The sequence below is a fragment of the Rhinatrema bivittatum genome, chromosome 3 (assembly GCF_901001135.1).
Source record: "Rhinatrema bivittatum chromosome 3, aRhiBiv1.1, whole genome shotgun sequence".
Lineage (NCBI taxonomy): Eukaryota > Metazoa > Chordata > Amphibia > Gymnophiona > Rhinatrematidae > Rhinatrema > Rhinatrema bivittatum.
In genome coordinates, this window is record NC_042617.1 from 563,394,398 (window position 1) to 563,421,472 (window position 27,075).

General features: G+C 41.2%; 1 protein-coding gene across 6 annotated transcripts in view; it reads left to right on the forward strand.

Annotated features, from left to right (window-relative positions):
* MAP7 (microtubule associated protein 7) overlaps window positions 1-27,075 on the forward strand; it is a 297,916-nt gene that overhangs the window by 258,506 nt on the left and 12,335 nt on the right. For 5 of the 6 annotated variants that reach the window (XM_029596499.1, XM_029596495.1, XM_029596493.1 and 2 more), the window contains exons 11-12: window positions 16,083-16,266; window positions 18,421-18,613. In XM_029596499.1, the coding sequence (XP_029452359.1) occupies window positions 16,083-16,266; window positions 18,421-18,613 (377 nt within the window). The remainder of the gene's footprint in view (window positions 1-16,082; window positions 16,267-18,420; window positions 18,614-27,075) is intronic. The other variant, XM_029596494.1, reaches the window with a different exon arrangement.

The following is a 27,075-nucleotide window of genomic DNA, read 5'->3' on the forward strand; positions in this document are numbered from 1 at the left end:
TGGGGTAGATACTGGGGGTACAGAAAACAAATTTTCTGCCCCTGCTGCTCCAGAAATCTCAGAGTCCTGTTGCGGTTCTTCGGTGTCTTCCGCCCTTTGACCTCCCTCTGCTGAGCCAATCACAGCTACCTCATGGGTCTGTGTCTCAGCTGCCATCGGGGGTTCGGGAGAAATTAAAATATCGGGCTTGCGAGGATCCGGGGGGGCTCAAGGTAACTTCTCCAGGGGAAACCAGCGCTTCCTCGATGGCTCCCTCAGCGGAGATCGCTCCACCCGTCTCGAACACCTTTGCAGACGCATAGGAAGTTATCAAACGCTGTGCGGCCATAAGCTCCGCTTCAGAGGGGTAAGTGCGGAGCTTGCCTTTCCGTTTAGCTGGCATCTTTAGCAAGGAAAAAAAAATGCAGTATCGGAGCTTAGGGACTATACGTCTGCCTACGCCGCCATCTCTAGGTAACTAACTTTTTGTTAGGAAAGTAAATAAAGAAAAGAGGAAAAGAGACCAATGTGTTTTTCTAAAGAAGTAAGGTTAAGGGAGAAAAGGTTAGCATTCATAAAATACAAGAGATCACAGAAAGTGGGAGACAGGCAACAATATCTGGAAAGGCTAAGAGAAGCTGGGAAAGTAGTCAGGAATGCAAAAATTCAAATGGAAAAAAATAGAAAATATGGTAAAACAGGATGACAAGACTTTCTTTAAATAGTTTAGTGATAGAAAGAAGTTCAAAAGTGGCTCAGTGAGACTGAAAAGTGAAAGGGATGAATATGTAGAAGCTGATGAGCAGAAAGGCAACATTGCTTAGCAAATATTTCTGTTCGATGTTCACATTGGAAGGGCCTGGAGCAAGACCACATAAAACAAACACAGATAAGATTAGAAATGAGATTAAATTCAATTGTTCCCTGTACATACCCAGATGAGTCCAGACTCTGTTTTGCATCCCTGTCAGCAGATGGAGACAGAAAGTTTTACTGACATTTATACAAAATCCTAGTGCACCACCAGCATTCCCTCAGTATTTCTCTGTCTTCAGCAGATGGTAGATGGTGCAAACCTGCAGTCTGGAGAGAAAAAAAAACAGCAAGAGAAGCAAAGGCTAGAAGTGGATCCTCCCAGGTCCTGGTGGGGGCATTCTCCCTGGTTTGAGATGAACGAGCAGGGGTTGGTGATGCTTACTGGTGGCTTGCACCTAAATCCCATGGGGTAGATATCTGGTGGTCCAGATCCTTCATCTCCCATGAGACAGCCTTGCAACCCACCAACAGCTCCACACTGCAGCCCGGAGGAGGAAGGAAGCAGGGAAGTACGCTTTTATCCCAGGACAAGCAGGATGCTAGTCCTCACATATGGGTGACGTCATTGATGGAGCCCTATTGCGGAAAACTTTCTGTCAAAGTTTCAAGACTGGCACTCTGAGCCCACTGAGTATGCCCAGCTTGCCATGATATTCTCAGCCACAGGGGTCTCCCTTCAGTCTTCGTTTTTCCGTGCTGCTTTTGGCATCGCGGAACAGGAGCCTTTGTGAGTTTTCTCACATACATTTCTGACAAAAAAAATCAGATTTAAAAGCAACTATTTCTCTTCCATATCAGGGTCTCCCGCGTTACCACCGGCCAGTGAGTAATTTTTGTCTCATTTTGACTCTTTTGAGTAAAAATATTTTTCTTCTCATTTTCATCGACAGCTGTCGAGGGAAATATGGCCACGGGATTCAAAAAATGTCCCAGTTGTAATCGGACCATGTCCATTACAGATCCACACCTCGAGTGTGTACTTTGTTTGGGCCAAACACACGATGTACCATCCTGCCCAAAGTGTGCCGAAATGACCGTGAAGGGTCGAAAGGCCCGACAAGAAAAGATGAAACACTTGTTCCACCTAAACTTTTACTTTCTCCATCGACGTCCACTCAAACATCTCTGGCCGGAGTTTCAAAACGTCTAATTCTCAAAAAACGTCGTCCGGAAGGTTCAGGGGATCGTTCATTGCTGACCCCATCCGTGACATCGACGAGGTCAGCAGTGGAACATCGACTGAAGCATTGACATCCATCGATTCCGGAGGCTCTACTATCCCCAGAGAAATCGATCACCAAACGGCCTCGTTTTCAGGAAATACAGAGGCCTTCGATGCCGAGGCGCTCACCTCCTCCTGATGTACCAGCCATCGAACCTCCACAGGGCCCTGTGGAAGGACCGATAACACCTCCACCACCACCACGTGTAGCTGCTCTGCCTGCACCAGCTAACACAGAGGAATTGAGCGGATTTATCCGCCAAGCGGTGCTGCAAGCATTACAGGACCATCGACCATCGGTGCCCTCACCGATGTCGATACTGGCGCTCCCACCGATGCCAGTGCCTACACCGATGCCGACACTGCAGAGTCTGGGTTAAGAGTTGACATAGCAATGGCAAAGCTTTTTCCTTTACCAGAGGAGACCTTGGAACTGCTAGCACTGCCTAAAGTGGTGTCAGCGGTCACTAAGAAGACCACCATTCCGGTGGAGTCGGACGCTGTAAGGGATGTGCAAGATTGCAAATTGGAACTTCATTTCAAAAGGATTTTTGAGGTTTCAGCACTGGGCATATGAGCTGCAGTTTGTAGTAGTTTCATGCAGAGGGCTTCTCTGCATTGGGTTCAGCAATTGCAGGAGTTGCAGGCTTTATCGGGACCGGCAGTGCAGCAGGCAGAATGCTTGGAAGAAGATGTGGCTTAAGGGTGGATGCTCTATATGACCTGATCCAGACTTCTTCCAGGATCATGATGTCTACAGTGTCAGTTAGGAGATTACTGTGGCTACAGAATTGGTTGGCAGATGTTTGGTTAAAACCTCAGCTAGTAGCCCTTCTGTTTAAGGGGAAACGCCTGTCCAGAAAGGATTTGGAGCTGATACTTTATTTATTTACTTATAGCTAGCTTTTATATACCGAAGTTCATTTGTACATCACATCGGTTTATAATTAACAGATAGCAAGAATGAGTGGGAAAAAGAGGAGAAGAAAGTTGCATAAAACAATATAATCAAGTTGCATCCAACAATATAAAGAAGAAAGTTAAAGTCTTAGAGTCTTAGATAGATAAGAAATAGAGGGGAGAAAAATAATAGGGCAAGGAACGTGAAACAATAAAGAGGTAATTAAGAAATTTAAAATTAACATTAAAATTAAATTAAAAGGAAACTATGTGCAGGAGGCTTAAAGTTGTTAATGGCAGAAGAACGAGAGGGGGGGGGGGATGTTAAGTGAAAGCCTGCTTGAAGAGCCATGTCTTTAATTTCTTTTTAAATTTCTGAGTGCAGGGCTCTAGTCGTAGATCAGGGGGCATCGAGTTCCAGGGAGAGGGGCCAGCAATGAGAAAAGCTCTGTCTCTGGTGAAGATTAGATGTGTGAGTTTAGGTGCAAGGATATGTAAGGTGCCGGTGTGGGTGGATCTGGTATGTCTATTTGGGGTATGGAAGTGTAGGGAGTTGTTTAGCCAGTGTATATTTTGATTATGAAGAGTCTTGTGGACTATTGAGTAGAGATGTGAGTTGTTTCCAGAATCGCTTCTGGTATCGGGTTCGTAGAACTGCGGGAAATCTTCGTTTCCTGCAGTTCTGACCGCTTTTTTTTTCGACTATCCCGATCCAAAAAGAAAAACCCCACCCTGATCCTTTAAATCTAATTATTTAGAATCCCCCACCCTCCTGACACCCCCAAAACTTTCCTAAAGTACCTGGTGGTCCAATGGAGGTTCCGGGAGCAATCTCCCACTCTCGGGCCATTGTCTGTCGGAGGTTCGCTCTCAGGGCCCAATATGTTCAGATCAGGCAGCTTACTTCTGTCTGATGGCTTGGCTTTTGAGAGGAGAAGATTGAGACGCAGGGGATATTCTGAAGTTGTTATTACCATCTTCTTGTAGGCCAGGCAACCTTCTACATCTTTAGCGTATATTCAAGTTTGGAGGGTCTTTGAGTCCTGGTGTTTGACTAACGGAGTGCAGCTGGTTCATACCACTGTGTCGCATATCTTGGCTTTTCTGCAAGAAGGTTTTGATCAAAGGTCTGGTCTTTATCTCTTTAAGAGTCCAAGTATAGCGGCCTTGGGCTGTCTCCGGGGTAAGGTGCAGGGGTATCCTCAGTCGGCTCATCTGTATGTTGTGAGGTTCCATTGAGGGGTTAAGAATTTGCATACTCCTGTGCGGAAGATTTGGCCACCTTGGAATCTTAATCTGATACTTCGGGGAATATGTGAAACTCTGTTTGAATCCCATGAAGGGCAACATTAAAGGATGTGACGCTTAAGGTAGTCTTTCTAGTGGCTATTTGTTCAGCCAGGAGAATCTAAGAGATTTAGGTTTTGTCATATCAGGATCCTTTTCTGCACATCTCGGATTCAGGGGTATCATTATGTTTGGTGCCATCATTTCTGCCAAAGGTGGTTTCAGCATTCCAACTTAGTCAAACAGTGGAGTTTCTAGCCTTTCCAGATTTGGAGTCGTCCTTGCCTCATGCAAAGGAGCTTAGACTCTTAGATGTTCAATGGGCCTTGTTGAATTATCTGAAGGGTACTAATGATTTACATACGTCAGATCATCTCTTTGTACTCTGTAGCGGTCCAAAGAAATTAGGTAAAGCATCAAATCTTACAATCACGCAATGGCTGAAGGAGGCAATCGGGGCACTTATATTTCTAAGGGTTGCCCTGTGCCTAAGGGATTAAGGGCTCACTTGTCACATTCTAAGGCAACCTCTTGGGCAGAGTACGAACAAGTGTCTCCACAAGAGATTTGCAGAGCTACTTGGAGTTTGCTACACACTTTCGCCAGGCATTATTGTTTGGATGTCTGAGCTCCATCTTCCATGAATCTTGATAAGTATGTTCTGTGAGGGGAACTTTCAGGGTCTCACCTAGTTTGAGGGAGCTTAGGTACATCCCAGGAGTCTGGACTGATCTGGGTACATACAGGGAAAGGAAAATTGGTTCTTACCTGCTAATGTTTGTTCCTGTAGTACCATAGATCAGTCCAAAGACCCACCCACGTGGTAGGAGGAGAGCCTTCTGCTTGTTCTGTTAGTTATATATAGTGCAGAATTGTTGGAGGTTTTCATTTAAATTTACTTAGTGATGCTTTCATCTTGGCTTGGGTTAAGGTCAATACTGAGGGACTGCAGGTGGCACACTAAGTTGTGGCACACTAAGTTATGTCCAGGGTCACGTAAAACTTTCTCTGTCTCCATCTGCTGGCAGGGTTGCAAAACCCACGAGTCTGGACTGATCTGTGGTACTACAGTAATGAAAATTAGCAGGTAAGAATCAATTTTCCTGTTTTCAGAACAGCGAGTTCTTGAGGAGATATCTAAAATTAAAGGCAATGGGGCCGGATGGAATGTATTCGAAGATATTGAGGGAACTTAGAAAAGTCCTGTCAGCTCCACTGGCTGATGTTTTCATTGCTTCTTTAAAGTCAGGAGCAGTTCTGGAGGACTAGTGAGGGGCAAATGTTCCTAGTCATAAAAGTGGAAGTTGAAGAAGTCTGAGAACTATGGGCCAGTTAGTCTGACCTCTGTGGTGAGCAAATTAATGGATTTGCTGCTTTAAAAAAAAGGGATAGTGCAGTTTCTGTAATCTGATGGATTGCAAGATCCAAGTCAACATAGTTTTACTAGAGGTAAATCTTGTCAGATGAATCTGATCAATTTCTTTGATTGGGTGACCAGAGAGTTGGATCAAGGAAGAGTGCTAGATGTAGTGTACTTGGATTTCAATAAGACCTTTGACATGGTTCCATATAGGAAACTTATAAATAAATTGAGTGTCTTTGGTATGGAACCTAGAGTGACTGACTGTGTTAGAAACTGGCCTAGTGGGAAATGACAAAAGGGTAGTGATAAATAGAGTTTATTCTGAGAAGAGGGAAGGGTTGTTACTAAAAAAATTGAAAAAACTGCCTTTGAAACTGAGGAGAGATTTCTGTGGGGAAAGCCATGATTCTGAGACCTGCCCCCTCCCCTGACATCATCGCAAACGGATCCGGGCAGTTTGAAAGGCGCCAAGCCAGCAGGCGCTTGTGATGGGGAGGGCTACCCACCAGTGATGATCACCTTGTAACAGCTAACATCCAAGGTAAAAAGACAAAAAAAAATTGAAAAAACTGCCTTTGAAACTGAGGAGAGATTTCTGTCGGGAAAGCCATGATTCTGAGACCCGCCCCCTCCCCTGACATCATCGCAAACGGATCCGGGCAGATTGAAAGGCGCCAAGCCAGCAGGCGCCGCTCGCCGAAGGGGTGCAACAAAGGGGCACTCCCCTTTGTGCACCCTTTGTGTTATTTGTTTAATATGCTCCTTGTTATACCTTTTGCTTAATTGTTAAGAACTTTGATTTTGATGATTTTATTTTTGTAATCTCTTAGCCTCAGGTACAAAAATTTTAGATTGTAAGCCCTTTTAGGGGATAGTGAATTACCTATTGTACCTTATTGTAAACCGATGTGACATCTCTTTTTGAAATGAACATCGGTATATAAAATCATAAATAAATAAAATAATGGCATGCCTTGGGGATCAATCATGGGACTTGTGAGCAACATAGTGGAAAAATTATTGGGAAAGGTTTGTCTTTTTGCCGACGATACCAAAATCTGCAACAGAGTAGACAGCCTAGAAGGTGTGAAAAATGTGAGGAGGTATCTAGCAAAGCTTGAGGAATAGTCTAGAAACTGACACCTAAGATTTAATACTAAAAAATGCAGAGTAATGCATTTAGGATTCAAAAAACCAAGGGAGAAGCCCAAATTGGAGGCTAAATTATTCCAAGCACAAGAGAGGAGCGGGGTCTGAGGATGATTGTATCTGATGATCTTAAGTTAGGCAAACAGGTGGATAAAGTGATAGCAAAAGCCAGAAAGATGCTTGGCTGCATAGGGAGAGGAATGGTTAGCAGGAAAACGTAGGTGTTATTGCCTCTGTACAGGTCCTTGGTGAGACCTCACTTGGAATACTATGTACAATTCTGGAGATTGCACTTTCAAAAGGATATAAACTGGTTGGAGTCGGTCCAGAGGATGGCTACTAAAATGCTAATGGTCTTAGTTCTAAGGTATATGGGGATAAAGTTAAAGATCTAAACATGTATACCTAGAGGAAAGGTGAGATAGGGGAGATATGATAGAGATATTTAAATATCTCAGAGGTTTCCCTGCACAGAAGGCTAGCCTCTTTCAATGGAAAGGAGGCTGTAGAACAAGGTTTCATGGGAGGAGGGTGAAAGAGGGTAGACTCAGGAGTAATCTAAGGAAATATTTCTATACAGAGAGGGTAGTGAATGCATGGAATGACCTCTTAGTGGAGGTGGAGGAGGCAAAAATGGTATCCGAATTCAATGAAACATGGGATAAATGCAGGGGATCTCTGAGGGAGTAATAGGATTTGTAAGAATTACATAAATAAGATGGCTGGGCAGACTTGATGGGCCATATAGCCTTTTTCTGCTGTCATACTTCTATGTGAATCATGGAGTTGCTGTAATATACAGTCATGGAATATAAAAATCTAAAATTAATAAATGTAAAGCTATCATATAAAACAACTTGTACGTAAGCTTTGTTCCAATGCAGATGTCACATTTATTATTTTCATGCTGGGTGCTAAGCACAGAGTCCTTAGATGTATTGGTTAAGACAGCCAGTGATGGTGAATCTGTAACACATGTGCCAAGTGTGACACTCATGTTTGATTATGCTGTTGCTCAAAGGCACAACTCCAAACTCAAAATGAATGGAGAACACTGATTTTTGCCAGGCACAATCTGGTAATTCCAGTTGCTTGTCTTTATGGCAGCTGATCTCAAGTATGACCATTAAAGATCCCTTCAGCTAGACCACTGCTTAAGAGAGCAAGGCCACAACATGGGGAGTAGAAAGATGCCCCTCTCCCTGGAAAAGTGGGAGTAGGAGGGAGGGGTGAATGGGGGTAGGGGGAGCTTGGGAGAGGAGATACAGGAGGAGGAAAAGGAGATTGGGGGATGGGTGGGCAGAACCGTGCATAGCAGACCCAGACCTACAATATGGTCATGCCGGTGAGCAAGCCCATGTTCTGTGAATAGCACAATATGGTGGAGACATCAAGTAGTCGAAATTTGGCTAGATGACCATGCATGGGCCATTGGTTTTAGGGATAGGGGTGCAAGTTTTGCATCGAGGAGGTGTGACTCTTGCAGATAGTTCAGTGCTGGGCACTGCACATAGGCCTTTTGCAGGTTTCAGCATGTATGTGTTAACTTTGGAGCAACCCACCCTGTGACTAGAGTTGCCAACTAACTCCAGATTTTCAGGACCAGTTGATCTAGTCCTAGTTTTACTCCTCTGCATGCAGGAATTTATTATCTTGCCTTTTTTAGGGAATGCAATAGGGAAATCAGAACAATGCAGTGGAGTAAAATCAGGACTGGATCAACTTGTCCTGAAAATCTGGAGCCAGTTGGCAACCCTCCCAGTGACACAATATAGAAGGTATCCAAAGATCGAAGGCAACACATCAAACAATCATCATGAGGCAGCGATGGGCCTAGCCCCCATTCCCAATAACATGGAGGCCATGAACCCATGGTTAAATCTCTACCCGAGCAGAGTGCAGGCAGATGAAATAAATCTGGGTTTCACGCAAGGTTACGTTATAGAGAGTTCTGGGAGCGACCCCTGCCCCTGATGCAGTCAGTTGTGGTTCATAATTCATTATCTATCCAACATCATGAGTCCTTGGCAAAGAAAAAGATTGAACGAGAGATTTTGCTGGGGAGGATAGGTGGCCTTTTTGCACCCCCTTCCTATTCCAAACCATGATGATATTCCTCCTGGGGAAATACCAAAGAAGGAGCCGAGTAACTTTTGGCTTAGTCACAATCTTTTTTACCCGGAGGGCGGATCAGTAAATGACCACATATAGCTTTGTTTATGTGTGGTTCAATATGCTTCCCTTTATCAGACCATAGCTATCATTTATACCCTCAACAGCCACACACATTTGGCAAAGGCCGACACTGAGCTCGCCTTCCTCCTGCTATTGGTGTACCCAGACTTATTTCACATGCTGGGTTTTAGGTTCAAAGAGGAGCACTACTTTGACAAATGCAACCTGATGGGCTTTTTAATCTCCTACTGACTGTAGAAGTTTCTTCTGCTTGTGGTAAGTTAGACTTGCTGGGAAAAAATTCTTAAAATCTATTAAAAAAAAATTTAAAATCTTGAAAGGGTTAAACTATTACTGGCTGTGTTTATTGTGTCTTCGTTTTTAAAGCTAGTATTTTTTTTTGCAAGTGTTAAGGATTGGGCGTGTTTAGAAATGGTTATTTGGGTTAATTTGTGAGCTTGTATAAGTTAATATATCATTGCCATTGTTAAGAATTATGAGCATTTAGAGATAACAGGCTTTCAGCTAATTTGCAGACCGATAAAGTAAAAATTGTGGGAGAGCGGGCGAGCACCAGCTCGCCCAATGCACGCACAGGCACTCTCCTGTGCACGCGATTCAGTAAATTAATTTATTTAAATTAGGGCCCGCGGTAAAAAGAGGCGCTAGGGACATTAGCGCGTCCCTAGTGCCTCTTTTTGGACAGGAGCGGCGGCTGTCAGCAAGTTTGACAGCCAATGCTCAATTTTGCCGGCGTCGGTTCTCAAACCCGCTGACAGCCACGGTTTCGGAAACCGGACGCTGGCAAAATTGAGCGTCCGGTTTTCAAGCCGCGGGCCCTTTTTAAATTTATTTTTTTTTTTAAATTTTGAACTATGTGTAACTTTTGGGACCTCCGACTTAATATCGCCATGATATTAAGTCGGAGGGTGTACAGAAAAGCAGTTTTTGCTGCTTTTCTGTGCACTTTCCCGGTGCCGAGAGAAATTAACGCCTACCTTTGGGTAGGCGCTAATTTCTGAAAGTAAAATGTGCGGCTTGGCTGCACATTTTACTTTCTGAATTGTGCGGACATAACTAATAGGGCCATCAACGTGCATTTGCATGTTGCAGGCGCTATTATTTTTGGGGGGGTTGGATGCGCGTTTTCGGCGCGCTATTACCCCTTACTGAATAAGGGGTAAAGCCAGCGCATCGAAAACGCGCGTCCAAATGTGGGTTAACAGTGCGCTCCAGCGGAGCGCACTGTTAACCCACATTTGTATCGGCCCGTTGGTGAGCTAGTAAGTTAATATTTGTTTTTAAGTAATAGAATTGTGAGTTTGCAAAGACTGCGGACTTGATCTAAAAAAGTAAGAGTACTGGTTTGTGGGCAACTAGTCACTAGTGTTATTCCCACCCACCCCAGGCTCTTTTTTTATTAAATAGATAACTTCTTCTCCCAATTAGGAGGAAAATCTTCAAAATAGGAGTCAATTAGCGATTTTGAATAATATATAATTAACCCTGATTTTAGTGATTAACATAAATCATCTAATTATCAGTTTTAAATACCTTAGGGCCTGATTTTAAAAAGCATTTGCATGCTTAATAGGTTTTACACATTAAATGCACTTTACCAATATAAGTGGACTTTTGAAAATTGCTACAATTTATGCCATTGAATTATCCATAGGATATTCACGTGTAAGTGGACTTTACGCATGTAAATGTTTTTTTTAATTGCTATGATAGTATATTACATTTACACATGTAATTCCTTTTAAAATTAACTCCTTAGATTTTAAAAGACACCAACTAAAAGACACAAACTAACATGTCACCTAGTTAACAAATTAAAAACCTTAAATTTTAAAAGACACTAAGTAATTTTAAACTCCTTAAATTGAGAGACTTACCTACTCCATAATGAGCTTTAAAACTTTAGCAACTTAATAAAATTAAGATGCAGTGAGCTGGGGTCTGTCCAGTCTTTTGCGCAAATGTCACATGTATGATTAGCTCCCTGTTGGTGAGGTGTTGTACGTGTGCATCCAGTGCAAAGAACCCCTGGCTCTCAGAGAATGAGTCTGATATCTGAAGGCCAGGGTGGCAGATCTGGAGATGCTGAGGCAGACAGAGAGTTATATAGAGGAGACCTTCAGGGACCTAGTAAAGCGGCCCTAACTTCAGTCAAGCATGCTTTGTGTTGCTTTGGAGAAGTAAGGTCACCTGGCAGGAGACAATCACCTTGGTGTGGCAGAAAGTGATCCTGTAGTTAGGCCCTGTGCTTCAGGTGATGCCTTTTTCTCTCTCTCATGAAGATGTCTCTCCAGGGCCTTTTGGCCAGGAAGGAAGGGTTAGGATGGCTATTATAGTGGGTGTTTTGATCATTAGAAATGTGGATAGCTGGGTGACTGGTGGGATTGAGGATCACTTGGTAAATTGCCTGCCTGGTGCAAAGATAGCAGACCTCACACACCACATAAGTAAGGCTTTAGAGAGTGCTGGGTAAGAGCCAACTATCATGTTACATGAGAGTACCAATGGCGTAGCACAGTGTAGAGGGAGGTTCTGAAGGCTAAATTTAGGCTCTTAGGTAGGAAACTAAAATCCAGAATCTCCACAGTTGCATTCTCAGAAATGTACCCCATTCCACACACACAGGATCCCAGAGTCAGCCTGAGCTTCAGAACTGGTTGAGATGATGGTGCAGGGAAGAGGGTTTCAACTTGTTAGGAACTGTGGAACAGGCATCTGGCTCTAATCTTTAAAAAGGCGATAGAGCAGCTTTTAAACTAGATGATGGGAGAAAGCTGACAGTCGCTCAGAAGCTCATGGTCCGTAATGATGTATCTTTGAAGGACACTAACAGAGAAGTTCAAGTATCTTGATAGGTTGCAATAAATGCTAAAGTAACCCAGGTACCTTTAAAGAGCAAACAGAGCAGAAGGATTCTAAATAACCCCTGTCAACTGACAAGCAGGTTGTTAATACAAACAAAAAATATACTTTGAAATGTCTGTATACAAATGTTAGAAGTCTAAAAAAATAAAAAGAATGTGTAGCACTGAATGGAAGAGGTAGATATAATTGGTATCTCAGAGAACTGGTGGAAGAAGGATAACTCATGAGATACTATGATACCAGGATACAAATTATATCGCAATGATTGAATAGATTAGGTTGATGGAGGGGTGGGACTATATGTTGAAAAGGGCATAGATACAAACAAAATGCGTTGTAGAATCTTTATGGATAGAAATTCCATATGAGAAGGGGAATATAATAGCAGTGGGGGTATAGTATCATCCACCTGACCAGAATGAACAGACAGATGATGAAGTGTAACAGAAATTAAGGAAGCTAACAAAAGTAGTAACCCAGTAATAATGGGTAATTTCAGTTATCCCAGTATTGACTGGATAAAATGTCACATCAGGTCATGCTAAGGAGGTAAAATTTCTAGATTAAATAAATGACTGCTTCATGTAGCAGCTGGTTAAAAGAATTGACTAGAGGGGGCGATATTTTAGACCTAATCCAAAGTGCAACATTTGATTTGGTATGAGAGGTGACAGTGTTGCGGATGATTGGCAATAGTGATAACATGAGAAAATTTGACTTGATAACTGGAGGGAAGACACAGAAAATCTACTATGATAGCATTTAACTTTCAAAACAGACTATGAGAAAATGAGAAAAATAGGAAAAAACTGAAGGGGCAATGCAAAGATTTAATTTCTGTGAGGCATGGATGATGTTTAAAATACCATCTTGGCAGCACAGATCAAATATATTCCAAGCATTAAAAAAAGTAGAAGGAAGGCCAAAATGACAGCTAAGATGGTTAAAAGGTAAAGTGAGAGTGGCCGTTCTAGCCAAAAAAAAATAATCTTTCCAAAAATGAAGAAGCGTTCCAAATGAAGAAAATAGGAAACAGCATAATCACTGGCAAGTTAGATGCAAAGCATTTATAAAGAAGGCAAAGGTAGAATTTGAAAAGAAGGTTGCTTCAGTAGCAAAAATCAATCAATCGGACCAGATGATTGAGGTAAAATGGGACACGTAAAACAGGTCAAGGCAGAGAGATTAATTGAATTCTTTGCTTAAGTCTTTTCTGAGGATGATGTAAGGCAGATACACATGCTAGAAGTGATTTTTAAAGGTGATGATTCAGAGGAACTGAAACAAATCCTCATGAACCTGTAAAATGTAATAGGGCAAACTGACAAATTAAAGAGTAGCAAATACCAAAATGCTGAAAACTGAAAAATGAAATTGCAAACCTACTATTAGCAATCTGTAAACTATCATTAAAATCAGCTATAGTACCTGAAGATCAGAGGGTAATAAACATAACCCCAGTATTTAAAAAGGATTCCAGGGGTGATACAGGAAACTACAGGCAAGGGAGCCTGATGTCAGTCAGGAAAAATGGTTAAAATTTTTATAAAGAACAAAATTACAGAACATATAGGCAAACATAATTTAATAGGACAAAGCCAACATGTATTTAGCCAAGGGAAATCTTGCCTCATCAATCTGTTATGTTTCTGAAGGCGTGGATAAAGATGAGCCAGTTGATAATATTGTATCTGGATTTTCAGAAAGCATTTGACAAAATACCTCATGAGAGACTCTTAAGGAAATTTAAAAAGTCGTGGGAGGAGGCAATATTCTATTTTGGATTGAGAATTGGTTAAAAGACAGAAAACAGAGAATAGGTCAAGGAAATTTAAAAAGTCGTGGGAGGAGGCAATATTCTATTTTGGATTGAGAATTGGTTAAAAGACAGAAAACAGAGAATAGGTCAATTTTCTCAATGGAGAAAGGTGAATAATTGAGTGCCTGTGGGATCTGTACTGGAACCACTACTTTTTAACATATTTAAAAATGACCTAGAGATGGAAAAATGAGTGAGATGATCAAATTTGCTGTTTATTCAAAATTATTCAAAGTTGTTAAATGACAAGAGGATTGTGAGAAATTTCGAAGGGACCTTGCCAGACTGAGAAGACTGAGCATCCAAATGGAAGATGACATTTAATGCGAATAAGTGCAAAGTGATGCACATGGGAAAGAGCAATTCAAATTATAACTACACAATGCAAGGTTCCACATTCGGAGTTAACACATCATCATTATTATGGATATGTTGAAATCCTCTGCTCAGTGTGCAGCAGCGGCCAAGAAAGCAAATAGAATGCTAGGATTTATTAGAAAAGGAAAGGAGAATAAAACAGAGAATATTATTAATATCTCTGTATTTCTCCTAGCGAGACTGCACCTTGAGTATTGTATGCTGTTCTAGTCACTGCATCTCAAAAATGATATAGCGGAATTAGAAAAGGTACAGAGAATGGTGACCAAAATGATAAAGGGGATGGACCCAATTGCCCCAGAGTATTGCTGGTCCATGAACGTGGGCTCCCCTGGTCTTGTTGCAGTTTACGCAGGGACTTCAGATGATGCTAAAAGCAGCAGGTATTGGGGGAAAAAATGACACCACCCACTCATTCAGAAAAGGAGCTACAACTATAGCCACAGCCCTAGTTCTTCCACCGGAAGAAATAATGTCTGTGGGCAGATGGGGCGCTCAGAGGCACCAGTCGTATCGGAGGCCCCAGGAATATTTTAATGAAAAGCCATATTAACAGAAGGACAATTTCGGCATGGTTATGCATCGGATTTCATTAATTTGGAAAGGACACTGAAGTGGGACCAATAGATGCCCTTAATACTGCACATGAGTAGGGCAACACCCCCCGCCCCCCACCAAGAGATGGGAGTTTGTGCCCTATTTATATGCACAAACTCCACTTGGAAGGTAATGATTTGGTGTCGGCACATGGTTCGGAACTAGTGCAAAAAATGCAGAAGGGACTGTAGCTCGAGCACATGTTTATTTCCCGAGTCGTGCATTGTTTGGTCCTTTAATCACTCCTAGACACAGGTGTGGTGGGATGAATGGTTCACAAAGTTCTGGATAAACAAAAAAAATTCAATAAGTGGATGCACAGGTTCATGCCCATCATACAAGGTATTATTAGGGCCACTCAACGACTTGATCAGTGAGAGCTGTTCCGGTTTGTTCCATCCAGACAGGATATGTTTATCAGACATAGAGCTAGACATATTCAACAGTGATCTGCATGATGCTCCAGAAGCACAGTTAGCGAGGCATGGCCATAGCGCTTTCGTCAAGGGGTCGCCCTTCAGCAAATGAGGTCTTGTTACCAGGAAGCTGTAGTGAGGGGTGGCCCAGCAGGCAGAGTGTGATAATGCAGAAGGTATGAGAATGATTTAAATGATTCTATTTATTTTGACCAGCCCGGTATTGACAATGTTGATATGATGCAAGTTCAACGTTGTTAACTGCTTTGAAGACAGGGAACATACTATCAGCAGAACAAACTTGTAGGATCCTGGACTTCGATGGATCAGGGTTTTCAAAAATAATGGATGAGAATAACTTAAACAGCAGCTGAATGGCTTCTACTGCTGGGTCAGAAGAAAGGCATCTGGTTAAATATCTCAGCCTTTGTTATAAAATAACCTTTTGGCACTGGTTACCCCACAGAGTTTAATTTCATAAGGACATAGATAAATCATACGTGTTAATAGGCATTGTTTTCTGTTATTTTTACTATTGTTTTGTTCTCTTATGCTGTGGCCATGATAATTTCATATAAAGCAAATTTCTGCATGGCTGTGTCTTTCTTTAATTCAATTTGGCATGTGGAGTGTGGATGATGAAAGGGGGCGACAGTTATGCCTGCACATTTTGACCTGTGTCTTACATTAGGTAAGCAAAGTACTTGTTATGATAGCTAAACCTTTGTGGCGTCTTTCTTGGGAATGTCTGTCTGCAAAAAAAAAAGAAAAAGTGTCTCATGGAAAACCAAAAGGGTCAAGGCCGATCTGATACGATGATAAATTAAAAACCTGTTTAAGAGTAATTCTCGATGAAATTGTTAATCATCTGGGTGAAATTGTTTTTCATAACATCTCTAATTAATTGCAAATTTGTTTTAGTGTAGTACGTAGTCTACTGTGCTATTGTGTATATATAAAAAAAAGCAAATAGCATTCTTCTTTGTCAGAACAGTAGCTTCCATTTCGTTGACATATATCTCATCATACTGTGCAGTAAATATATGTAAACATATAATATTTTAATGTATTTCTATTTTTTGAACATTTGGAAAGCAGCTGGTGGTTTGTCTCCAGCCCCACTACCTGCTGTTCCTACACCTTCAGCATCCTCAAAGACCACTGCAGGTACTACCAACCCAGAGGAAGCCACACGAGTACTAAGTGAAAAGCGGCGGCTTGCTCGAGAACAGAGAGAGCGAGAAGAACAAGAAAGAAAGGAAAAGGAAGAAGAGAAAAGGTAAAAAAAAAAAAAAAAAGGAATTTGTATGTAACCAGTGTGGATCTACATATGCAAAGTAATCACCTAATTCTAATACATTTCATTCTGGGCCAATGGAAAATAGACTCCCTAGAGGTCTGTTGCTTATTTGATTTACAGCTTATTTCCGGTAATTTTAATGTTGAAAAATCCTTAATCTGCAAAAATGCATTGGATCCTGGTGATTCATTCTTGCTCTGACATTACTAGGTACTGTCCATTCTGTTTTCTGGTGATGTCAGCTTGTGAAAGCTATTCTGAAATTTGCATTCCTTGTGTAGATTTTTTTCAGTGAAGGGCCATTTTAAGTTAGATTGTTTTAGGATGAGATTTTTGAACCAAATGTGAATTTTTTTTTTATTTTTTTGACTAAGTTATGTATTTATTATATAGTTATATTTTATTTGGAAAGGAAATAATAGCAGACATGACAGCATCAGATCCAACATGGCTGGCTAAAACAAGTAAATATTCCAGCATTCATGCAAGCAATACTGAACTCTATCACTCTCAAATAATATTTTCATTAAGTTATCACAAACTATAAAACTTCTGAGGAAAAAATGGACACCAAAGACAAATAACTGTTTTTCTTCTAAAATGTACAAGCTATCAAATACACAATATCTTATGACTAAGTTCTTTCTCCATGCTAGACCAGCTTTGGGAACTAAAATTGCTACTTTTTTACTGAATGTTATTTCCATCACAAAAGTGCTAGTAGCTACTTAATGTAATTGCAATGGCCCTCAAACTTTCCAGTCTTTTTTTTTTATAAACTGTGAGTTGAAGTGTAGCATATGATTTTAAACTTCTAAAGCTTAAATAAATAAACGTAATTAAATAAATGTTTCATTTTTTTCCATCACACACAAGCGCTCTAATCCCTCCCCTGTTGCACGCGTTCCAAGCTTTCCTGTTACAGCACAAAGTATAATCAGTAGTATTAGTAAAAATTGTATTTTCAGCTGCGTTACTCATCTTGTGATTTTGACACCACAAAATTTTTGAAATTGCAAAGCACAAACGAAATTGGAACTTCAGTTTTATGCCAGAAAGAAATTGGAATTTGAATATTGCCTTTTCAGATGCAGATAATTGCTAAAGTGGCCTTTGGGGTGACAAAGTATAAATAACTCTAATTTTTAGAATGCTTTTCTTGCACTTATTGAGGTTGATATTCAAACACTAGATAACCAGATAAATAAGACTTATCCAGCTATCTAGCAGCTGCTGAATATCCGGTTATGATAAGAAGCCTCTAGATAGCTGGAAAAGTCACTTATCTGGCTGTCTATTTAGCCGGATAAGTTGTGAGCAGGCAATGGGCAGATCAGAGCAATGCTATTTAGCTGTATAAGTTATCTAGCTAAGTAATGATTTTCAGCTTTAGGAAGATAATTTATCCAGCTAAGATAGACCTGCTTAATAGCAAGTCTAAACTTAGACCTATAAGACTTATCCAACTAAGTAGTGTTTTCTATGGGGATATTCAGTAGCATAGCCCTGTTCCTGAGTATCCCACCTAAGGTAGCCGGGTATGTCTATCCGGCTAACTTAGATAAACAGATAGCTTTTCAATATTGACCCCCACATGGTTTACTTAACATATTAGAAAAATAAAAGGTCTTTCAGGCCTAATATCCTGTTTCCAACAGTGGCCAATCCAGGTCACAAGTACCTGGCAGGATCCCAAAGAATAGATAGATTCAATGCTGCTTATCCCAGGGATAAGCAGTGGATTTCTGCAACTCCACCTCAATAATGGTCTATGCACTTTTGCTCCTGGAAGATGTCCAACATTTTTTTTTTAAATGCAACTACACTAATAGCTTTCACCACATCCTCTGACAATGAATTTCAGAGCTTAATTATGCGTTGAGGAGAGATATAATTAAGGTAAATAAAATGATGAGTGGAATGGAACATTCAAAGGTTAGCTAACAAAGTTTCTTTGAAGTAGCTACTTGAAAGCTAGTAACGTTGTCCTGCTGAATTTAATCTGCCCGTTTATTTCATTGGCCAGGGCACTGTTGCTAAAGTTATGCCATTTGGTTATCTTGCTCTCCTGAAAGGATATTGTTGTTCTTCAAGGACTGCTACAGTATAATCACCCCAGTTTCATAACTACAGGCAGAAAAAGGAGGAAATGGCACAGAGGAAAGCTGAGGAGAGGGCTCGCCGAGAAGAGAAGGCTCTCCGAGAAGAGGCAGAAAGAAAACAAAGGGAGGAAGAGCAGCAACGAGAGAAGGAAGAACAGCTGCAAAGACTGGCTGAAGAAAAGGAACAGAGGGAAAGATCAGAAGCAGAACGCCTTCAAAAACAGGTGTGTTTTGTAGTGTTTCATCCATAATGGGGGACAACAGAGACTACTTTGCTTTTCCTGTTGGACTTTGTATAGTTGTTAGGCATGTCAAGGGCATTTTCTATTTCATTTTCAAAATGGAACAAAAGAAAAGCGAATGAAATTTTGTTGGTTTCCTTTTTATTTCAAAAATAAAGATTATTCAATAAAAAAAAAAAATTAAGCCCCTCCATCTCCTACCTGGGCCTCCCCAGAGCTTCCTGAGTGCTCCCTGCAAAAAAGCTGCTGGGGCATGGAGCCTGGCCCCTCTGTCCCACCCCTCCCAAAATAGTTGCTGGGATCCAGGTCTGGGTTCTCTGTCTCCCCAAACTTTCCAGAGTTGTGAACCTCACTGGGCCCCTCTAATCACCACCCCCTTTCCCCACAAAAGTTGCCGTGGCCTGAGACCTCCCCAAGCCAGTCCCCTCTCCTCCAATAATGTTGCCAGGCCGGCTACTTCTCTGGCCCCCACCAATCCATTCTGTGGGAGTCACAGTTAGTGAAAGGGGCAGAAGGGATGCCCATACACCTAACCCTCTGATGTCCCTTTTAAAAATTGCATCAGCTGGCCCTGAGAATTGCACCATAGTGATATCTACATGGTACCGGTCTCAGGGTTGCTGGCTCCATTTTCAAGCAACGTCTGAGGGCAGGAGGTAGGTGGGCAGGAGGTAGGTGGGCATCCCTCTGCCCTTTTCATTAACCAGTACCCCCATGGAAGGGGGTAAGTGGTGGCCAGAGAGGGCCCCAGTAAGTTTTTCATGGATGGCGGAAGGGGAGTCAAAGGGACCTATGGAGGTCCCATCTTTTTTGTCTTTTAGGGGTGTGTTTTAATGTTTGTTTGTTTTTTTGGCAAACAGCCTATACTGAAATAAACATAAAACAAATGAATACCTACCCCCCCCCCCACACACACACACACACTCAAAAACAGAAATAAAACAAAATGAAAATTTGAGGACTGCATCCCCTAATAGTATTGCTGCTTGCTATATTAGGAAATATGACTCTCTGTCTACTGCATAGAATTTGACGTTCTTCATTTCTTCAACCTGAAGGCCTATTATGGCCCTTAAGATCAGAGCAGACCCATGGCTAGTAATTTGACAATGAGCTTGAATTTTTTATATAAAATTTGATTATAATTGCCGGGGATTTAATGTTCTAAAATGGAGCAATCTGAGAGGAACTACAGTAGTAGTAGTTTAATGATTTGGAGTATCATGGTGTGGTTTCCCAAACTTATTCAGAGAGACTGTTTAGTTCTTCCAGAAAGAGCATTTTCAAGGAACCACATTGAAAGATCGCATGATTGTTGCGTTTGTTCCCCGGAGGGGGGCCAGGGTGGAGGTAGGTGGAATGGGTGCTGCTGTTGCAAGCTTTCCAAAACTTTTACTAGCATATGCTAAATATCATGCCCTGCTGCTGGACCAAATATCACTTTTCTTTTGTGGCAGCAGCAAAACAAAAACGTTTTCCTTCCAGACCTCTCTATTGCTCTTTCTCTCAGGACAACTTATTTTATTTTTTCATATTACTTTATAACTTCAGTCATACTTTTTCATGTTTACTAAGTAGTTTTATTTTTAACTATTTTTAAAGCTAGTTATGATGTAATGCTGTCTTCATAGATATATAATCCTACACAGCCCCTAGAGTTAAAAAGAAAATAATTGCAAGTTTTTATCTTCTGTATTTGTGGGTTTCCTTCTGCATAAGAACATAAGATATGCCATACTGGGTCAGACCAAGGGTACATCAAGCCCAGTATCCTGTTTCCAGCAGTGACCAAACCAAGTCACAAGTACCTGGCAAGTTGGTAACAAGCAGTAACTATTCCTTATTGATTGATAGCAATTTATGGATTTCTTCTCCAGGAACTTATCAAAACCTTTTTTAAACTCAGCTATGCTAACTGCATCCTCTGACAATGAATTCCACAGTTTAATTGTGCATTGAGTGAAAAATAATTTTCTCCAATTTGTTTTAAATGTGTTGCTTGCTAACTTCATGGAGTGCCTCCTACTCCTTGTGTTATACGAAAGAGTAAATAACTGATTCACATTTACCCATTCAAGTCCTTACTCCTTTCATAATATTTTAAACCTCTATCATATCCCTATTTAGTCGTCTCTTCTCCAAGCTGAACAGCCCTAACCTCTTAAGCCTTTCCTCATAGGGGAGCCGTTCCATCACCTTTATCATTTTGGTTCCCTTCTCTGTACTTTCTCCAGTTTAATTATATTTTATTTATTTAAATAATTTTTATATACCTTTTTTTTACTGGGGAGTAGTCAAAATAGTTTACAGTGTATACATTCATAATAAAACAAAAACAGACAAAGTTAAAAATTGACTCACATATCAAAGTAGCTTCTTAAAATGAGTAGATATTAAAATAAAAATATAAAAGTAAGTAATTAAAATTAATTGATAGTTTCCTGAGGGAGTATCTGTGGTTGGAACTTAGGCGAGACAGGAGAAACAAAAAGCGGCAACCAGAATTGCACACAGTATTCAAGGTGGGGTTTCACAATGGTGCGATATAGAGGCATTATGTCATCCACTGTTTTCTCCGCCATTCCCTTCCTAATAATTTTTAACATCCTGTTTGATTTTTGACTGCTGCAGCACACTGAGCCGATGACTTCAATGCATTATCCTCTATGACACCTAGATCTCTTTCATGGATGGTAGCTCTTAATATGGAACCTAACATTGTGTAACTACAGCAAGGGTTATTTTAACCTTTATACATCATCTTGCACTTGTCCTCATTAAATTTTATCGCCATTTGGACACCCAGCCTTCCAGTGACACAAGGTCCTCCTGCAATTTAACACAATCCGCTTGTGATTTAACTTCTCTCAATAATTTTGATCACCTCACTCATCATACCCCTTTCCAGTTTATTTATAAATATATTAAAAAGCACTATCTAAGTACAAATCCCTGAGGCACTCCACTATTTACCTTTTTCCTCAGTGAAAACAGATCATTTAATCCTACTCTCTGTTTCCTGTCTTTTAACCAGTTTGCAATTCATGAAAGGGCATCGCCACCTATCCCAGGACTTTTTAGTCTGGGCAGGGAGGTGACTGGGGTGTGTGTGAGAGACAGAGACTGGGCAGGGAGGTGACTGGGGTGTGTGTGGGAGACAGAGCCTGGGCAGGGAGGTGACTGGGGTGTGTGAGAGAGACAGACTGGGCAAGGAGGTGACTGGGGTGTGTGTGGGAGACAGACTGGGCAAGGAGGTGACTGGGGTGTGTGTGGGAGACAGAGTCTGGGCAGGGAGGTGACTGGGGTGTGTGTGAGAGACAGATTGGGCAAGGAGATGACTGGGGTGTGTGTGAGAGACAGAGTCTGGGCAGGGAGGTGACTGGGGTGTGTGTGAGAGACAGACTGGGCAAGGAGGTGACTGGGGTGTGTGTGGGAGACAGAGTCTGGGCAGGGAGGTGACTGGGGTGTGTGTGAGAGACAGAGTCTGGGCAAGGAGATGACTGGGGTGTGTGTGAGAGACAGAGACTGAATGTAGGGTTTAATTGGTGTGTGTGTGTGTGTGCAGGGCCGGTGCTTCCATTAGGCAAACTAGGCGGTGGCCTAGGGTGCCACAATTTTGGGGGAGTTGCAAACTCCCACCAGCACAAGAGGTCCTGCGACAAATCCAATACCAAAGGAGTGGGTGCTGTGCCGGAGCTGCTGCCAATACATAATCCAGGGAAGGGGTTGCTGGCAAAGATACTACAGCTGCCCATAGATTCCATCTATGATAAATTGGGGAGAGGAAGCTCTATAGAATTTCTGATATGGTGTTTGGTAAAGACCCAAAACGTGCTTTGAAACTCATTGGCTGTCCAGCACAATAATAGTTGCCTTCAAACTTCAAGTTTGAAATCAAAGTGTGTTAGAAAGGTAGCCAATTGAATGGTAAATAAATCAATTTAAAAAAGGTAAGAGATCAGAAGAATACAAAGACCTCTTAGGCTTATAAAAAAAAAAGTGACTACCACATTTAAATATTGACTTTATTGTGGAAGAAGTGGTAAGAACTCTCTTCAAAAATATCACTAGCGGGCTTCCAGATCAACAGAGGGGTACGTCAAGGCTGTCCTCTTTCTCCTCTGTTATACATTTTAGCCATCGACCCTCTCTTAAGGAAAATAGCAGGATCGCCGGAAATCAAAGGCTATGTCGAGGAACCCCATTCATTCAAAATTGCGGCCTTTGCGGATGATATCTTAATATACCTCACGAATCCCCAACAATCGCTAAAACCTTTACTGGCCTTACAAGAGGAAAATGGGAAATTTGCAGGACTGCATATAAACAAAGATAAATCAGAGGCTCTAGACGTAGGGGGGCGGGTAAAACCGATTTGGCAGGGATCATTTCCCTTGAAATGGGTAACTACGGCTATGAAATATTTAGGGGTCAGGATACCGCCAGACATCACTAATTTTTACAGGCTTAATATAGATCCTCTGTTACAGGATACAGCATATAAACTTCAGAAATGGCAGGGGCTGCCGCTCTCTATTACAGGCAGAATACAGATAATAAAAATGTTAATCTTGCCCAGATGGCTATACATTATGCAAATGTCACCCCTGTGGGTCACCAGAAAGGATTGCAGAGCGGTAAACACTTCCTTTAGGAAATTTATTTGGAATGGGCGCCGGGCGCGTATCTCTCTCCAGGCACTAATGCAAACTCAGGCAAAAGGAGGCTTGGGTTGCCCAAACCTCCGCTGGTATAATTTGGCATGTTTATTGAGACATATAACGGATATAGAGGGGGAACTATCTTACTATACACCCCAGGGTCTCCTAAAAGTTTGGTGGGGGCTTAGGACCTTAAATCCTTTGCTTCAGGTTTCGAGAGCTTACCTGTCAACGCAAAAAGGGCAACAACCCCTGATACAGGCATGCCGGAAGGCATGGGCCTTTCTGTGTGCACGGGTGGGGTTACCAGCTCACCCCAATGCTTTTTTATCAATCTGTGACCATGCTCTTTTTCCCTCTGCGGCTGCATTATCGGTGTTCCATAGATGGAGATCTAAGGGTTTGGTGTGGATATATCAGTGCTTTTCTAAAGAGACAGGACACCCCTATACATTTTCGGAATTGCAACAAATTTATCTTCTCTCCCCCACGGACCAATATGCCTATACACAGTTGCGGAGCTTTCTACATGTGCACGGCAGGAACTTGATCCCTAGCCATCAATTCTGGGCTTTACATGGTATAGTTCTAGCTAAAAATCTTGGCAAGTCTAGCATAGCTACATATAACAAGGCCCTACATTCTACGATTGCACAGGACACAACAGCTAAGGCTTTATCAAAGTGGAGACAATGGTCGGCATTCCAATTAACCTATCAAGAGTATAGACGCTGCTATGTAGAGCTGCCTGAGTGGTCAGAAAACGTGCTATATAGGGAACTACAATTCAAATTTCTAAGGCGATTCTATCTGGCGGCAGATATGGCCCATATAGCTGGCATGACAGCATCCTCACAGTGTCCAAAGTGTCAGTCTGAAGTAGGTTCTTTTATTCATAACTTTTGGTCATGTGCGCTGATCAACAGTTTCTGGGGACAAATTGTAACTATGTGTAATCAGTTGCTCCGTTCTCAACTACCTATGGACCCTATGCTATGGCTTTTTGGGGTAAATAAGGCATCCGCTGGTACTCTCAATAGCTATAATTTAAAATTTATACAGAAAGTGAGCATGACAGGGAAAAAATCTATACTAGCATGTTGGGTATCCTCAAAGGGTCCAAAATATGAACTATGGTTCAAACTGTTGATACGATTATACACATTGGAATATTCAAGTGGACATGATGCTTCTGAAAAAAGAAAGGTGGCGCTGAGTAACACTTGGAAACCATTAGAAGAATACCTGACACCTAAGACATCCTAGTGGGTGTTGCAGTTGTTAGTTGGTTGCAGTTTAGCTTGTTCGGACGTTTCATTACAAGACTGGGTGCAGGGGCAATAATTCTCTCTTTGTATCACTTGTTGTTTATTCCTCATGAGTGTGTAGTGTTGCAAATAGTGCACCTTCCAGCTTACACATTTGTTACTGCGGCCACACACAATAGAAAATCAGTACACACTTGGGAGAAGGGGGAAGGGGAGGTATGGGAGGGTGACGTGGGAAAGGTTGGGGGGCATATACGTTATTTATTTTCTTTTTTTGCATTATGTTTTGATGTGCATTTTTTTTTTTTTTGCATGATTCACTTTGCATACTCAGATTTGGCTAAGTTTATTGTTTAGCTAATGTTTGTTAGATATATCAACTTACTGTTATATTTCAACTTACTGTTTCAATATTGCTGGTATAAGTTGACTCTGTTGTCTGCCACTTCTTCCTCTGTGGCTTGTTCACAGTATATATTGCGACTGTTCATATACATTACTGGTATTCGCAAGTATTTGTATATTGCCACCCTTTAAAACTAATAAATATACTACACAAAAAAAAAAAATATCACTAGCATTTTAAAGAATATGGGGTAGATTTTAAAAGGGTGCGCGCCCTACCCGGCACGCACACACGTACACCTGATTTTATAACTTGCGCGTCTGTTCATGGAAGGCAAGGAGGGGTATAGTCAGAGGGATCACAGAGGAGAAAAAAGTGTATTGTGCTTTCTCTAGCCAGTTTGATAAATACTACCCTTTCTTCTATGTCAGGTCCATTACATATCTCCTCAACCATTTTTATTTTTTGTGAGCCCCACAAGGGACAGGTGCTTAGCTCTCAAACAAATATCAGTTGCTGTCTCCTTATATGTGCCCGTCAGGAGGTTACATAAAGAAGTTTCTGAAGGGGAAAGTTAGTAGAGCAAAACAACAGGAGTATATATAATCTGTTTTACTGGTCTTCCAAAATCCCTAAAGGATTTTATTTAATAAAATATCTTCCAACAATGATGCTTAACTGAACTGAAATTAGAACACCTGAGTACTGATTTTATTTTTTAAATAGTTCACTGGTTTCTTTACTGAACCACTGTTGCTGACCAAGACTGGTCTTGGCTAGATTCTTATTTTGCCAGGAAAATGAAAATGCTTTTTTAAAATGTCCCAGCTAAACTGGTGCAGAAAAGAAATAAAATGATGTCATTGTGAAAGTTCATAAAAAAAGGAAAATTATATTCAACCTCCATTATCCTGCTTATATCACATTTTTCCTCAAGGATGGTCTTAGATTTATGGACTTCCCATCTCCTAAGATGAGACATCTTTTGCCTCTAATCTATGTAGACTGAAGTAAAATTGTCACACTCAAACCATATTGTGCTATCCCTCTGGAGCCAGATTGGAACAATATGGATTCATATAAAATACTGTTTTATTTGTTTTGCCACTTTGTGAGCATAATTGCAGTAAGCCAGGGCTACCAAAGAACTGGTTTTGATGTTGCTGCTAGTTTTTTTTTGTGTGTGTTGTCAATCTTTTTTTGGGGTTTTTTTTTGTTTGGTTTTTTTTTTAACTAATGGTGCATGAGCTTTCTCCAAAGAGATATTTTCATGAAGTGGTACTTATTAGCCACTGTGACTTGTTACAGGTCATCTTAAGGTTCCAAATGAGAAACTTCTATAACTCACTTGACCACCAATAGCTAACTGTTCACTCCAATTTTCAGTTCAGTTTCTTTTCTGGCTATCGTGAGGAATTCTGTTTGCTACCTTGTGTTTTTCTCTAATTTCCTGTGTTGTAAGGAAATTAGTTCATTTTCATATTTAAGAATATTCTGATTCTGCTGCGCTTGTAAGAAAGCTTCTTTAATCAACGATGCTGCAGACAGAATCACTCAGAAGGAGGCAGGGTCACCCTAATGAAAAGGAGAGTACCTTTACTATAGGCATATATAAGAACTAGCAGAGTCACATTTTCACAAAGGAAATGTAGCCACTATTTGCTAAAGTAACCAAGAATCAGCAGTCCCCCTTATACAAGCAAAGCGTCTCTTATAAGCAGAAGAAAGATAATACATTTCCAAAATGTCAGTATTTTCTGTGTCCATTATTATAGCAGAAACAGTTAATGTCTTCAGGATTCAAAGTTTCTGTGCCTTACATTCATTTATGCCAACTCTGACTATCTTTAGTGAAACTTCATAGGCAAGACATCTTGGAAGTTTAGGGACCTAAGATTTCTGCCTTCCTATTATTGCACAGCTTTATAGATTTAAACGGTAACTTTCAAAGTGACGTGCATGCGCACGCACATGGACGCACCAATTTTATAACACATGCGCGATTATGCACTACGTTATAAAACCAGCTACCCGGGCGTACATGCGTGCACGATTTTATATCGACGTGTGCAAACTGAGCACATAAGTGGGGGGGATTTTAGTAGATGCGTGCGGCGACGCATTAGGCCTATTTCCCAGTTTGCCCCAGTAAAAGAGAGGACTTCCTAA